Source organism: Sturnus vulgaris, chromosome 19, assembly GCF_052056855.1.
Source record: "Sturnus vulgaris isolate bStuVul1 chromosome 19, bStuVul1.hap1, whole genome shotgun sequence".
NCBI lineage: Eukaryota > Metazoa > Chordata > Aves > Passeriformes > Sturnidae > Sturnus > Sturnus vulgaris.
The window spans coordinates 11195888-11211803 of NC_142261.1; the positions used below are offsets into that span (position 1 = coordinate 11195888).

A 15916-nucleotide genomic window follows, 5' to 3' on the forward strand; every position below is an offset into this window, starting at 1 on the left:
GTCAGCCAGCTCTGGTGCCTGTCCCTGGCTAGCCCCATTCAGTAGAAGGCATTCTCCAGCAGGAGTCAAACAGTAGGAGGGAGTGCAGGGGTCCTGTCAGCTCAGCAGGAGAGTACAGAAACAAGGGAGCAAGAGGCAGCAGCAGGTACATGGTGGTTTACTCATAGTCCTGGCTCAGCCTCAGCAGTTATCCAGCAAGCTCTCAGCTTGTGAGCTCTCAGCTTCAGCAAGGAAAAATCTTTATGAGTTCTCAGCTCCAGCACTCTGCTTCTGCTAGTCCTTTGCAGCAGCATAAAAGTCACTCTTGAGACAGAACAGGATGGTGTTTGGCTTGTATTATTTAATAGCTTTTTAGTTGCTTTTGTTTTGTGCAGTGGCAGGAATTCCCTGGTCATTACTGACACATACCCAGTAATACCTGTTAGCTTAAATAAACTGTAACTGGATTCTGCTGGACTCTCCCTTTAAAGTTTTTGGCAAACATTCAAACCTTCTTTCCCCTTTAGTCCTCAGTTATAAATATATAGCTCCTTGCTATAAATAATACATTCAGTGACTCCATTCTAAAAGCATATGGAAAACTGGTTCCCAGCAAGAGGATTGGCTGTGACTGTGTCCATCAGCAGGGCCATTTTGGCAGCTTAACCAGATGACTCTTCAGAGCTGGAGATCAAGCTTTCAGGAATTCTTAGCATGGTTGCTCCTCATAGGAAACCAGACACTTCAGAAATGGTTTCCTCTTGATTCTGGGAAAGAATTCAGTTGTTGAAAGAAATCAAACTTCCAGCACGGAAGTTCAGGGTAGAACAGCCTACAAACTGGCCAGCTCGGAGGGCCCTTGGCCAGCCCCACAGCGGGGGCGGATCTGTTCTGCTGGAGTTAAAAGCAAACCCCCTTGGCAAGCAGTCCTGTGTTTGGGGTCGCTGAGGCACTGAAGCCAAGCACTGCTGCCCATTGGCGCCCTGGAACTTTGCACAGTCCCGGAATGTGGGACCTGCTGGTTACTGACAATTCCTTACAAGGGCTCTTCAGGAGTTTCTGCCGGCGCTGCAGCTACAGGAGCCGGTGCAGTTCGGCAGGGAAGCGTGTGTGTGCTGGCAGCATCCCGCTGTGGGCTCACGTCCGTAACAGAGTGCGCAGGGATAAGGTTGGCCTCGCTTTTTCTGTTGCTGCTTGGGGTCTGTGCAGTAGGAGAAAGCAGGGAGGAACTTTACTCTGCTGCTTGCCTTTCTTTGGGGAGTGGGGGAGGGCATAGGGAGACTTGTCTCTGTAGCTGTCAGCAGCACTGGGCTGATGATCTGCATGCAACCGTGACCGTGTCTAAGCTCTCCCAGAATTTCCTGCAGCTGCCATTGTTCCAGGATTTCCCTGCCAGAGCTCTCTGGCCCTGCACGGGGCTCTGTGAGAGGGGGGAGCTGTGCTGCAAAGCAGCTCTGGTTATGACTGTCTGTTTGCTGACAGCAGTAAACTCAAAACAGAGTTTGCTGCAGTTGCCTCTGGTCTTACTGTTTCTCCATGTTCAAGAGCCAAGTGTTACAAAGCTGTCTCAGGAGGCACCAAATTCTTGCTTTGACTGGTTCTAATGGCTGATCAAGCCCCCAGGCAGACCTCCTCCTCTTTCTTGCCAGTCTCCCTGGAGCTGAGTGCCACTTCTCAGGCCTTTGGATGTGTTTGGGCTCTCCCAAGGCAGTAGTAGAATTGCTGGGTGACATTCTAGCACTTGAGTCAGCTGCTTCCCAGCCTCACAACTGTCCACTCGAGATCAAGCAAAGCTGAAAATTCGAGATTGGAACTTGTTTCTGTTTAATGAGTGCTTGCAGTAGCAGGCCCTGGTGTTCTTCCTGCCTCTGTTCTCAAATAGAATAGAAAAGGAATAGGCTGGTTGAAGGACAACTTTCCATGATTTCTCAGAAGATTCAAATACTGGTTGTGCTCGCTGAGGTTGTCTTTATTGTTGAGCAGACACTGCTCTCATGTTGCTGGGTTTTTGTGTATGAAGCCTCATCAGCTCCTCATCAGCCCTGTTTGGAGAGCTTCACAATATCCAAAATTTGGTTTCCCTGAAACCGGGGAAACTTTGAAATGTGGGTTTTCCTATGGAAAAGAAATAACAATGTAAAAGTGGTTGTGCTCTGCTCACTTGCAGAAGCCTTCCAGGCTAGCTGGTGTCTCTGAAGTCTGCTCCTAGCTCATGGGTAACTTCTGTTTTCCAGCTGGACCCGCAGGCACTGCAGGACAAAGATTGGCAGCGCACAGTGATCTCAATGAACGGGGTAAGTGTGGCAAACAGAAATTAGCTCTGCTTCTGTACCTCCTGTGGGCTTTCTTTGCTCTTCATTGCAGCATGAAAAAAAAAAAAACAGAAAAGAAAAGAAAATGTTTAAAAAGTAACAGCTGTTGTCTTTGGTTCAGGTGGAAGTGAAGCTGTCAGTGAAGTTCACCAGTCGGGAGTTCAGCCTCAAAAGGATGCCGTCCCGCAAGCAGACGGGCGTGTTTGGGGTCAAGATTGCGATTGTCACCAAGTGAGCTCATGGGTCACATTTGTCCCCCTTGTGTTTCAGGAAGACAAGTGGCCAGTGGGGTGCACCTGCCTGTGTCCCCCGGAGGGGTTTGGCAGTCCAGCCTGCTCCACTAGTGTAGGAGTGTAGATGTGGCTGCAGACAGGAGATGCTTTACAATCCCTGAGCTTCATTTTTACAGAGATAAAAAACTGTGCACATAGGCTCTTTACTGACAGCCTATCACTCTTCCAAATTCCGGAAATCCCCCTTGCCCTTGCCTTCTCTGTAGTTAGCTGACATGGTCACAAATTTCCAGAGCCACTGAACAGTGGTGTTTCCTTTCCATAATCAAAAATGTTCAAGGTCTTTGGATCCCATTGTATTATTTTAACCCCTGATCTTTTGTCATGAATCATTTGCCAGCAGAAACCTGTTTGTTCTGTTGTATGGTTTGGGAAGTGTGGTATTTCCTCCCCATGGAATTGCATGAGTTTGAAAGCAACAGAGTTGTTATGTATCCAAGGGCTGTTTGGGAATCCTCTGATTACCTGGGCAGAGTCGCAGGCTCTAGGGGCACTGGGACCTGGCCAAGAGCTCAAGTGCTCAGGGAAGCTGCAGAACAGCCAGAGCCAGGCTGAGGCAGTCAGAAAACCCTAGAAAACTAGAGAAGTTCTAAAAGGAGTTTTTCAGCTTAGTCCTGACTGCCTGCTCAGACTTCCTACCACCCATTTTCCAGAAGAGGTTTGCACAGGGAAATGTTGGGGTGCTTGTAGCCATGCTGGGAACAGGCACGGAGGGCCTGGGCTGAACTGAAGCCTTCTGTGTGTGATTTGCTCAGGAGGGAGAGGTCCAAGGTGCCGTACATCGTGCGGCAGTGCGTGGAGGAGATCGAGCGGCGCGGGATGGAGGAGGTGGGGATCTATCGCGTCTCCGGGGTTGCAACCGACATCCAGGCTTTGAAAGCTGCCTTTGATGTCAGTAAGTATTTGTGTCTGATTTTTCTCTTTGCTCTGTGGGAACCTGCCTGAGCTCCCTGTCAGGTGGCTGTGCTATTTTTAATCTTCTGTTGCTCAAGAAGCATTAAAAAGTAGAGATTCTCACTCAGGGAAAATAATTTTAACCCTGGCTGCATATTTTGTTTACTGATATAACCCAAGACATACAACAGGATGGATCCTTGTACCAAACCATGCTTTTTTTATTCTTCCCAGCAGACATGAAAGTAAAGCCTTGCCAAATCTTTGTAAATGGCAAACACCTCTCTAAGGGGAAACATCAGCAATCAGAAGTCATAATTCCTTCACTGTTGTGAAGTGTCCAAATTAATAGAAGTCCTTAAAGTATTTTTTGTGAAAGCCCATGCTCCTTAGAACGAGGAGAAGCATTTATGAAACTGGGGTTGAGTGGTCAGGGCTTCTCTCCCTAACTCCATCTGGACTGAACTCCACCTGGACTGATGTGCACAGGCTTAGAAAATTAGACCACTTTGAGCAACCTCTGCAAAGCTCTGTTTGCTCTTGAGCAGAAAAAGGCTCCTTACTGGTCCTGCTTTTAAAAGAGTGGCCTGTTTGTCCCAAAAGGCACCTGAGATCAAGCAGGTGAAACACTTCCAAATTGCTGAAGTACAAAAAGTGAAATTTTGCCCTACTTCCAGCTTCCATGTGATGGTCCAAGAACTGTTCAAGCCACACTCCAAAAGTCATAAGATCTGTGCCAGACATCCAAATTCACCCTCCCTGCACTTTTCTTTCAGTTTTTAGGGAGATTTCCTTCTTGTGTTTTCAATCACCCTAAGCTATCAAAAACCACTGATGAATGGTGCTAGTGCAAGTAAGGGTCTTTCACAGTTTGAAAAACAACTTTTTTCATTTCTAATAAATACTGGTTTACACTGCTTTATGAAACCAGTGCTGGTTGGTGTTTAGCTTAGGGAGAGGGGGTGGTTTTGTTGTTCTTAATAGTAACAAAACTGAGTAAGCCCTGAATTGCCTTAGCTACACTCAGTGGGGTGTTAGAGAATCTCAGAATTTCTTATTCTAAGGTGTTAGAGGCAGAGAATTGGAGTAGCATCTGCTGTCAGTAATAAAAGTTGAAATGCATATAAATACAGTCAAGTAAGGCTTGTTCAGATCAGGTTGATGTCACTGGCACAGCACAGCTAGTCCTGGGAGGGTGAGGTTCCCTGGCTTGATGTAAAGCAATGAAGTGTTTGCAGTTATTTGTGCAGTGCTTCTCAGCTGGAAGGTTGCTCATTTAATCCAGAGAAATGTAAACAGGAAAACTCTCAGCTATTTGGGCAGAGACAAAAGATAAACAGACCCAAAGCGAGGAAAAGAAGGAATGCAAGGCCAGCAGTTCCTTTACCCTTCCTCTACTCTCCCCTCTTTCAGATAACAAGGATGTGTCAGTGATGATGAGTGAGATGGACGTTAATGCCATTGCAGGCACCCTCAAGCTGTATTTCCGGGAGCTGCCAGAACCCCTCTTCACAGATGAGCTGTACCCCAACTTTGCTGAGGGCATCGGTAGGTGCAGCACAAGGAACCCTTGATAATGGAGACTGCTCTTAAAGCATCATAAACCCCATATTTACAGTGCTGGATAAAAGCCTGGAATGAGCTGGGAGGGGAGGGGAATGGAGCTCAGAATGGCATTGCCTTCCCACGGGGTGCAGTGTGGGTGCCTGCTGTGCTGCTCTGTGAGCTGCAAAGGCCCAGGTTTTGGTTCCTGTCAGCCTGCCTGCTGGGGCTGTGCACACTCACCACCCAGGAAGGCTTCAGGGTAGCCCCCTTTGGAGGGGAGGGGGATATGTACCTCATCTTATCTTAATGCAGAGAAAAACATCAAGGATTGAAAGCCTCAAAACACTTGAACTGCTTGAGAGAAAAGGATTCTTAATGCATTGGTGAAATAAAGGAGCAAGACACTGTGGGGTATTGATGTGCAACTCTGACCTTCCAGCCTATGATGATGTAGTCACAGTCCTTTTGGGGCCATCTGTATTGGCTGTTCTGGGACATGGCTCACTCAGATTCTAACTTGCTGCCTGTGGTGATGTCTTGTTTTTTGTCTTGTAGCACTTTCAGATCCTGTTGCAAAGGAGAGCTGTATGTTGAATCTGTTGCTATCGCTTCCAGAACCCAACCTTGTGACATTCCTTTTCCTTCTGGACCATTTAAAAAGGTAATATGTGGTTCCTTGAGAAATGCATTTAATGTGTAAAGCACTGGCTATTTGGAAAAGTGGAGCATTTTCTTTAAATACCTGCTGAATCACAGAAATGAAGAAGTATTTGCTGATCTGCTGTGAATGCCCATCAGATAACTATTGTCTCATACTCACTTAGTGAGGCAGTAAATCCTGAATTCCATTCCCACTCATACTGAAAAAGGATTAGAACTGGAGGAAAGGGGTAACAAAAGAGTCAGTGCTTGTCTATCGCAAATGCAAATTCCTGCTGCAGTGTCACTGAGACTGCACCTGCATCTGGATACAAAGACCAGGAAAGGTTTCTGTATAAACCCTGAAGCTTTGGCCATATTTAAGGTCTAGGGAACCTTGTCTCAGAAGGTGTCTGAAATCCACTATGATCTATTTTCTAAATTGCATCACTTTGCCTAACTGCAATTTCAGTTCCTTTTGTAGTCAAGTCTTTCTGATTTTGTCTATGTCTTTGTAATATGGTTGTGACTGTGAAAAAGTATTGCCATTCATTTGACATTAATGCAATAAGCTGACTTAATGCTTGCCCAATGTGTTGATTTGCATAAGTATGTTGTACATACCAGAGACTGTCCCTGGAGACATGAAAGATCATCTTGTGATTGAGATTCTGGATTAAAATCCAGGAAATCTGGGCTTTGCTTATGTTTCTACCCCTTAGGCAAATTTCTTAAACTTTGTGCCTCAGTTTCTCATTTATAAAGGTCTGCCTTATGCACTGTTTCTTCTCCCAGGGTTGCTGAGAGGGAAAGCGTGAACAAGATGTCCCTGCATAATCTTGCCACTGTCTTTGGACCAACACTGCTCAGACCTTCAGAGAAGGACAGTAAAATCCCTGCTAACCCAACACAGCCCATCACCATGACTGACAGCTGGTCACTAGAAGTCATGTCCCAGGTAAAATCCTGAATGTGCCATTCCATCTTGTGAAGATGCTTTCTGGGAAAGCACAATCCTGTGGCAGGCCTGGCTCAGCAACCCTGCTGGGTTTTCATGGTCATTTTTTGGATAAACATAAAACAACTTTTGCCCTCACACAGACATTTTAGTCTTTCTGTAGGACAGTGTTCCTTCAAGCAGGTCAATTTGCATCTGTATGAATATGGCTTTTCATGAAGGAACGTGTGTGTGTGTATCCTGTGTCTGCTCATGCATGGGAAGAGTTTTTGGGGAGCTGTGTCCCAGCACCACGCTGCTGGCCTGGGATAAAAGAATTGGCAGTGTTTCCACAGTGCTCCTCGGCACTTAAACCACCTTCACTGATGCACAACAAAATTCTTTGGTCACTGCTGCCTTTGAAGGCTATGCAGAGGATTGGAGCACAGAGCCCATGTCACTGAGTCAGACTGGTTTGTATTGCTCCGTTGAGTAATGGCAAATTCTAGATTTTTCAGTGCTGGAACCAGCAGCACCATTTTCCCACCTGGAATCTAAGAAGAGTGTCTCTGAAGCACTGCAAGTTCTACTATTTCTGTTGCTTTTATACAGTGCATTATGCACAGCTGCTAGATGTTGCAGAGCTATATCACCAGCTCTCACACAACCAGGATGAGAATGAGTTTTTACAGGGCTTTAGTATTACCTTGTCATTTCTCTTTCCAGGTTCAAGTTCTTCTGTACTTCCTGCAGCTAGAGACTATCCCTACTCCGGACAGCAAAAGGCAAAGCATTCTCTTTTCCACAGAGGTGTAGGTGCCTGCGGTACCAACAGGACACAAACTGCTTTTGGCATAACTTGTCACCCTGGGTAAAAGATGACTGGTGTTTCCTTGGACTGGCCTGTTCCTGTGCTGGGGAATTCCAGCCCTCAATGCTTCTGCTGTTTATTAACCAGACATAAGCTGGAGAGAATGGAGAAAGACCTTGTGCTGGTAGAACCAGAACTAAGCAGAGCTGGAGCTGTGTGGGATCTCCACTAGAAGGAGCAATAGACACTTGGACTAAAGCACCACTGAGTGTGGCGATTATTCTTGTTGGGAATGTGACAGAAGGTATTCCTCATTTTATGGATTTAATTTATCATAAAGAAACTTCAAGATTTCTACTGGACCACTTGATAGGACACCCCTTTTTGGGAGAGGGGGCGTTAAAGGATATCTCACAACTGTGTCTTTAATAACTGCTGTTTTTCAAGTACTGTTCGAGGCCACAAAAAATAGCATTGCTTTGCAAGAGGAAGGAGAAGAGAAGGGTCTGGGATCTAAAATTCTCTCCACAGAAATTCAAGTCTTGATTTGAATATGGTTCTTAAGAAATCAAAGAGTTTTATGTACAGCTAGAACTGTTATCTGGTTGGGGGCTGGGTTTTTTTTGTTGTTGTTTGTATGGTTTTTCGGCTCACCCAGCCCTTCCCATAGAAATGTTTGTACACCCCAGGGAAGGAGATGCCCTGCTCTTGCCTATGTTGCACTTCTGATGGGTTTTGTTGGGTTGAGACAGACTCAACAAAATAAAATAAATAAATACAGCAAATTAAAGAGAGGCAGGGAGGATAACAGTCAGTGATTCTGTTGTTTGTTTGCTATAAAAGCAGGGGCAATATTATCCAGGAGGGATTGCTACATTCCTTAGACCACCAAACTTAATGAAAATTAATTGGAAAGACTATTAATTCCCAACACTCCAAAGAAAATATGTTATCTCTGCAAAAGTAATTGAAGAATTTTTGGATTTAAAAAAAAAAAAATCAATGGCTCTCAGTTTGGCTGGCTGCTTACTCCAGACTTTTATCAGAACATCTCTTTTTTTGATACTTGAATTTTTGGAAGCTTTGTGCATTGTTTCTACAAGAGTCATTTTCTGATAGATACAAATGCTCTGAAAAAATTCCCGAATGTACTTTATGGACAATCTAGCAAGTGTCATGCATTGTGGATTCTTCAGAAATTCCAACTCTATTTTAATTAAGAGCAGTGGAGAAATTTCTGTGGAACTCCATCTAGCAGTACAAAAGGTCTGGCCAAACACCAATTTTGTATTTCCCTCCCTAGATCAGTTGAAGCTCCAGGGGTGGAAAAGGCAGCAGTATTTGTGCAGGGAATGGAAACTGCAGAATCTGAGTGCTGGTATCCAGAGGCAGCTGTGCCAAACATCCTGGGGGTGGGAGTGATGCCATTTTCCTCAGCTATTCCAGCCCCCACTACTCCTACCCAGCTATGCAGCATCCATTTAGTGGCATCTGTCCATCATCATCCTGGCAAGAAGAAAAGTACAGCTGGAAGACAAGGGAAGGAATTGGCACAAAAAGGGGAGGGAGGGACAGGTTTTGAAAGATTTGTAGGGTCAGGTTGTCAATATCATTTGCAGCTAAATATGACACAGAAAGCAACTCCTCTTGTGCTGAATTGCACATTTTCTGATGGGTGATCTGCAAACTCTCAATTAAAAAAAAATAGCAAAGGAGTGTTTCAAGCAAATAGAAAAAAATAAAGGGAAATGATTATGTAGTCACTGTAAATCTGACTGCTGCAGAATATTAGAAATTATTGTACTGTGAAGTTGCAAAATCAGAAAGGAAAAATATAAATTTCAATTTTGTGAGTATATCAATATTTTGCATGCTTTGTAAGGATTCTTATAGGAATTTAATATTGCTTAGTATCCCTCCCTCCTTAGGTCTGGGAGCAAACCTCTTTGTAATGTAATGTACAACTAGAAATTCCTTCTCTCTTGTATGTATTTCCATGACATTCCATCTTCTGAACCTGCAAAAAAGAAAAAACTGTCTGTAGTAGGAGGTGCTTTATGGGGGAGGGAGGGAATGAAGGCAAGGAAACTTGAAGGCTTAAGATACTGATCTTTTTAATTTTTATTTTCGGTTTTTTTGCCTGTTTGAAGGTAAAAATTAGTTACAGTCCTGAAAAACCATTGACTTGAGCCATGTAGTGCAGAGCAGTAAAGCATTCTCTGTGTTTGTTTCTCTCTATTTGTTCTCCCTTTTCCCCAGCAGCTCTACAGCAATCCTTGCACTCCTGCCTGCTCCCAGCCGGGGGGATGGACCTGAGGCAGGAGCACTGCTGATGACTTCATGGAAAAGGCAAAACACCCAAGCTACACCTGGTGCTGGGTGACAGCCTTTTCCTTTGGTCTTTGGAATCTGTGGCTGCTCCTTGCAGTGTTGAAACTGGAAAGCAATATCATAATGACTGTGCCAATTTACTTTTGCCCAACTTTTTGATTTTTATTTATATAGGAAGTTAATTTTAATATTAAATTACTGATCTATAGTATGTAACCATGAGAAAATTGCTTTTGCTTTGGTTACTGTGACAGGCTGTTGCTGTCAGTCTCTTATTACAATGCTCAGTTCTAATGTAATGTTATCTAACATGCAGGCATGTGGATCAGGGAAAAAAAAGTTAATTTAACTTAACCCATTAATTATTTCTGTTAAGTATATGTTTTCCCCAAAGCTGGTAATTTTGGGCTGGAAAAGATAGTGGATCGTATTGCTGAAGATGAAATCATGGACTGATTTGAAATACGAGAATTGATTTCTTGAATTTCCTTTAATTTTGCAATTAATTTTTTTCCAGTAGTCTTATGTTTTCAGAAATTAAGTATTTCCAAAAGGCTTTTATGTTTTTTTCCCCAGGGATGTTGATTGGGGTTTTTTTTTGTGTCTTGGGTTTATTTTTACTTTATTTTTTTTAATAAGCCTTATCATACTTAAACAAAAAGGGAAATGAAAAACTTGGCTTTAGAAAAGGCCTTCTGATTTCTCCTCTTATACATTCCCTTGTGAGTTGTGTCAGAAAACGGAACTCTTTAATTTTCTATATTAAAAGGTACAATATAAACAACACAAGAGCAAACTAGCAAAAAGTTACCCTTTATGTGTGCACTGGGGGATTTTGCTCCTTCAGTTTCTGATGTATTGGAGAGACTTTTGTACAAATGTCGCTTTCAGGAACAGGAATCTGAAACGTTTCCATTTTCAGCTAAGGAAATTCAGGTGATTAGGATAGATAGGGGAATAAGCATCAGTTTCCTGGCATTTAGAAACTACCTTAAAATTCTCGTGGGTTTTTTTAACACTGAATAGGTTTTTAAGTAAAATTTTTAAAAGTTAAGCAAATGAAGGGAAAAGTTTTCAAAGATGGACAAGAAATAAGTTACTATCTCAGAGTCAGCTTTGTGTTTGTGTATGCTTTGTACAGGAGGGAAGTGTAAGAAACCAAATTGAAAAACATCCATTCAAATGCTGCTGGTGTTCTTTATTCTTGCACATTTTTAACCAGTTGAGGTAGTAGCTAAGCTATTTCAGGCTGTATTTTAATGCTGCTATTTTTCAGTGTCTAGCTGAGGGCCAATCCAGCAGTGTGGTGCCTGTCCTTGCCGTCGGCACCACGCCGCCCTGGTGGTGCTGCAAACACAGAGCACACTTATGGCAGATGCAGGATTCCTACAGTTTATTCGTTTTACCTGTTTCAAACTGTTTTATGGATGTTCCTGTTCGTTTTCTATGAGTTTATTTAAATAAATGGACTGTTCCTTAGGGCAGATGTGGATCTCCAGATTAGTTTGTCAGCTGTGTAACACTGGAAGGCATCACAATGTGTTCATTTACCTTAATGTGCCATTCTTTCAAGTGTGTATAAAATGTGAACTGACCGATGTGGTTTTAAAACTGTTTAAAGTCTGATGGCAAAACCCAAACCTTCTCCAATTCCTCACTAGGTAATCCTTTTGTTTCAGTGCTTGGTCACCTACTGGGATAACTTTATCAGATGTGGCATTCTTATGGAAATTTTAGTATAAAATGGGAAATGTTTTAAGAAAAAAGCTTCCCCTTTCTCTTTTTACTTTAATTCATGATGACAGGGACTTGTAATATCAGAAGACCAATACATTTGTGCAGGAACTTGGGGGAGGGAATTTATTTCTGTTCCTTGTAGAAGAAAAATCTGAAAGGGCAATTCCTAGATACAATCAAATTAATCAAATTCTTGTAGATAGTCACTTGTTTATGCCCTCTTAAATTTCTACTCCAGGGATGTTTTTCTTTGTAGACTTTGCTAACATTGTCCTACTACTCTTAGTGAAAAATAAACATTGTACCATTCCCTTCCTTTAACACAGGGCCTGTACAACTGAGATACTGGAGACTTGGACTAGTATTAGCAATTCTCCATTCTGAACTAGGATGAAATAAATGTTCATGTGTGTTCTGTGAACTTTCTAATTGAATAGAATTAAATCCATGGATTGCCCTTAAAATCAACAGAAGCTATAAAGGAAGCACTGACAGTTAATAGACTGTTCCTTAACAATCCTTAGGGAACAGAACCAACACAAATGGAAAAGGGAAGCAAAATTAGGAATTGCTCAAGGTCACATTGCTTGGGACTAGAATGAGGTTCTCATTTTGAGTTACAGAAGGTGGCTCATGCCCTAGATAACTGAGCAAAGACTCTCTTGCCAGTAAATAAACATGAATACAGAATGCCAGGAATTTAGCTACAGCAGCCTCACAGTTCTGATGTGCTGCAAGCCCTGTTTCTTGCCAGTGAACATTGACAGTTCAGTGCTAAGAAAGCAAAGCTTATCTCTTGCTCTCTACCATTTCCCCCCGAGGAAGCAGCTATAGCACCTGTATGTTAACACAGATGAACCACCACCATGAGGAGGGAGTAAAAAGCTCCCAGAACCACAAAGCTGGAGTGCTGTTTAAGCTAGAAGTCTGGTTTTGGGCTGCAAGGATAAAATGCCACAACAGCTGTAATGACAAGAAGGGTTGGGGCAGTAGGACCAAAACAAACCTGAGTGTATGTGTTGTCTTGATTCTCCCTTCTGTGACCGTATCATTGGATTTATGCCTCTCAGGACAAGCAAATTCTTAAATGCTCGTGTCAAGAATTAGAAAATAATTAAATTACCTAGTTTGCCTCCACTGTTGATTCTCTTTGTGCTACCATCTTACAGTGACATTGCTGGAGACCACTGCAAAACCTGCAGCAGTTTTTACATATTTTTTTTCCTGCTGCCATGCTTCATCTCACAGTAAGACAGACCCCAACAGAACCACTTCACATCTTTCTGCACTCCAGCAACTACCACACCAAGAGGTTCAGTTTGTAGCACAGCTACAGAGCAGAGCCCTGGAGATAATTAAAATATTTCCAGTCTTCTTGTGCAGAGTGGACTAGGTACTGCTAAAGCTCTGGGCTCACTCAGGGCTGTGTCATGAGCTAAGTAAAATTCTATTATTTACAGTTGTTCAAGCATATTTGGGAATTAATATAATTACAGAGTACCCAAGCCTGGCAGAAGTGTTTGCTCTATTGTTTTGTCTTAATCACAATCACGTTCAAAACCTCTTGTCAAAAATGGTTCACCAGAATAGAGAAAATTTTATTTTGCACTAGAGCTTTTGCTTGTGTAACTGCTGTGGTCTTTTCCCCTGTGGAAGGATGTTCTGAGAATCTGAGACATTCTACAGATGAACCGTTTCTCTAATCTGCAGAATGATTTATACCACACAGCATTTGATATCCCTGTGGATGTACAAAAGGGCAGGCTTGTGTACAGAACGGCTTCCTGCCTGCAAGGAGACGGCAGCAGCTTCCTGGAGATGACCCCGAGGCCTTGCTGCTGCTTGGGTGCTGCCGTCTCCCCTGGGGCAGTGGGATGGGGCTCAGAAGGCAGCTCTGAGTTCCTTCTTGCTGCACCCAACCAAGTCATCAAATGCTCATCTAGAGTAGCTCAAAATTCCTCTATTTTAGTCCCATTTTGGGAGAAACAAGGACAACGCTAATTTGGGATTACATAAATAGCTGAAAACCGATCTATATCTGAAACCTATTTCATGTGTAGATGGCAATGTAAAAGCTGCCATAGCAAAAGGTCATTTCTCCACAAGAGCCTTTCCTACTCCCTGCCTTCTTTACTGCTTCTCACAGCCTAAGAGAAGTATTGTCTTGGGTTTCACAGCCACATACAAAACTTGCAGAATCCTGGATAAAACTTAGCTATGCAGGGACCAATGTTTCAGGAATACTAGAAGTGATTACCAAGGTAGCAAAAAGAGGGTAAGGAATTACTGTGTTGGGATAACTGAAAAGCATCACAATAAAATGGTGAATTTAAAAACTATCTCACAGCAGGACACTGAAATGTTGTCCTTTCTGTATCTGTCCAGAAAAAAAAAACAAACCAAAACTCAGCCTTCTCTTGCCTATGTAAGTTTGTAGTTTGTTCTTATCTCTAGTATTATGTTTATAATCCATGAAGAATTCCAAGGAGTTAAGACTATTTATTTAAATATAAATACAATTAAATTATATAATTAGTCCTAAATTATCAGATGTAGAAGACAACTTGTTATTGTTTGGATAATTTTGGGTTTCATCAGAGCTAATACTGTTGGCATTATTTTAACACTACCATGTTAGGGAGTCAGTTTTTGACATCTTATCCTGCTGTTGCTAGTGCTTCAGTATCTCCTAGTGCTCTGTTTTGGGGAAAGAAAACCAAATCCTAATAGTTTAATATGGAAAGGTGTTGAAACCATGCTACTAAACATCTCTCAGTTTAGGCCCAAAGAGAAGGGGAAAGGGAAAAATTGTCATTCTAGATTTTTTTTTAACTTTCTGAGAAAAGTGGTATGAAAAAGGGATCCAAAAACTGTATTTGGGGGAAAAATGTCTTAAGGCATTTGTAGCCTTTCTTTGTACACAATGTTAAATAAAATCTCCTGTATCTATGTTGTCAGGTTCTTTTGGTCTTATTTAGATAAAAGTGGGGCTACATTACACTGAATGTGTGAATTGCATTCAGCTGAGTTTGCTTGGGGCATGGAATTTTACACTGCTGTTTCTTTGTTTTCCAAGGTAAAAGCTGTATCACCTAAAATTTAGAGGTTAGTACAGAGAACTAAACTGAAACAACTTCAATGTGTGGAAAATAGTTTACAGGGAAGGTAGAGAAATAGCTGAGTAACCCAGTCCATGTTCAGATCTGGATGAATCCTTTTGTAGGGGTTCTGCTTCAAAACCCAGCCTATCTCAGACTTTGTCAACTTTCCATTTGTGTGCAGAGCACTTGAACTGTAGTTTGTATTTACTAAGAAATCAACCCTGGCCTCCAGTTCTTCAAACACTGCATGAAATTAGTGGGATTCTGTAGGAATCAGTGTGGAAGCTGAATCAGTTACTTAAATCAAGTTAACTCGGTGCTTTATTTAATTATTGTTTAAATTATTAATGTAATTAAAGTACATTTGTTTGAATATAGTCCAAATTTAATATAATATATAAACCTTTCTACAATAAAAAGACACCTGCTTGAAAGCTCTCTAGCCCATTTCATTAAGTGTGGATCACAAAAATTACAGGGCTGCATTGCAACTTTGGGAGTAGATAAAAATGTAACTGCAGTGTTTAAAACTATCCTGAAGTGGGCAAAGAAGGGGAAACTCAATGACTATTACTAATACTTCAGACCATGGTGTGGCTGTAGAATATAAAATAGTTTTCCAGTAGCTTCAATGTGGAATTCTTCTGCCAAATGGTTCTGCCTCTCCCAGAAAGTGAACCCTTGAAGTGTAGCCATGTGGAACAGCAGCCCCTGATGAGCCTGGAAGGGATTGTGTCCTGCACTCACAACCAGCTCCTACCGTGTCCAGCTCTCCTCTGCCTGCCAGCCTGGGGCGTCCCAGCCACTTTCCCTGGGTGCTTTTCCCTGACTCAAGGCCCCAGTGAGCAAAGCTGCCCCGGGCTCGAGGTGAGCTGGTGTGCAGGCCTGAGCAAAGCAGGCAGCACACACCTGTGGCACCTGGAATGAGAGGCAGAGAATGAAATCTAAGGCAGGAGCAGGATGAGAAAGAACATGAGTATAATAACCACGGATGTTCTGTGCAAATTGCTCCACTTGAGCAAGTGTCTTTCCAATTTCCAGACAGCCCCGAGGCTTGGACGGGCTGCCTGGGGCAGCAGCTCCCCTGTGGCCTTGGGGATACAGCTGCCAGTGTGAGGCACGGTCAGCCTCCCTGCCTGACTCTGGAGAGACTTTTGTCTGCTCTTTGTTAGCAGCCTCCAGTTATGGAGATTCCGTGATCCTCTGGGGCAGCCGAGCCCAGAAGGTAAGCACAATGAGAAAGCTTTCCTAGCAGGCAGCTGAGCCACTCTCGCACACATTACAGCACACAATACTGAAATTTTACACATTTTTTTCAGTGACCTTTAAAGTTCCAG

The 15916-nt window shown here is 42.9% G+C and overlaps 1 protein-coding gene across 1 annotated transcript in view; it reads left to right on the plus strand.

The window, feature by feature from the left end:
* BCR (BCR activator of RhoGEF and GTPase) overlaps positions 1–14427 on the plus strand; it is a 98619-nt gene extending 84192 nt beyond the window's left edge. Inside the window, exons 18-24 of the mRNA XM_014894700.2 lie at positions 2214–2273; positions 2413–2522; positions 3340–3479; positions 4892–5026; positions 5579–5684; positions 6458–6620; positions 7326–14427. Of these exons, the coding sequence (XP_014750186.2) occupies positions 2214–2273; positions 2413–2522; positions 3340–3479; positions 4892–5026; positions 5579–5684; positions 6458–6620; positions 7326–7415 (804 nt within the window). The 3' untranslated portion in view covers positions 7416–14427. The remainder of the gene's footprint in view (positions 1–2213; positions 2274–2412; positions 2523–3339; positions 3480–4891; positions 5027–5578; positions 5685–6457; positions 6621–7325) is intronic.
* The last annotated feature ends 1489 nt before the right edge of the window (positions 14428–15916 follow it).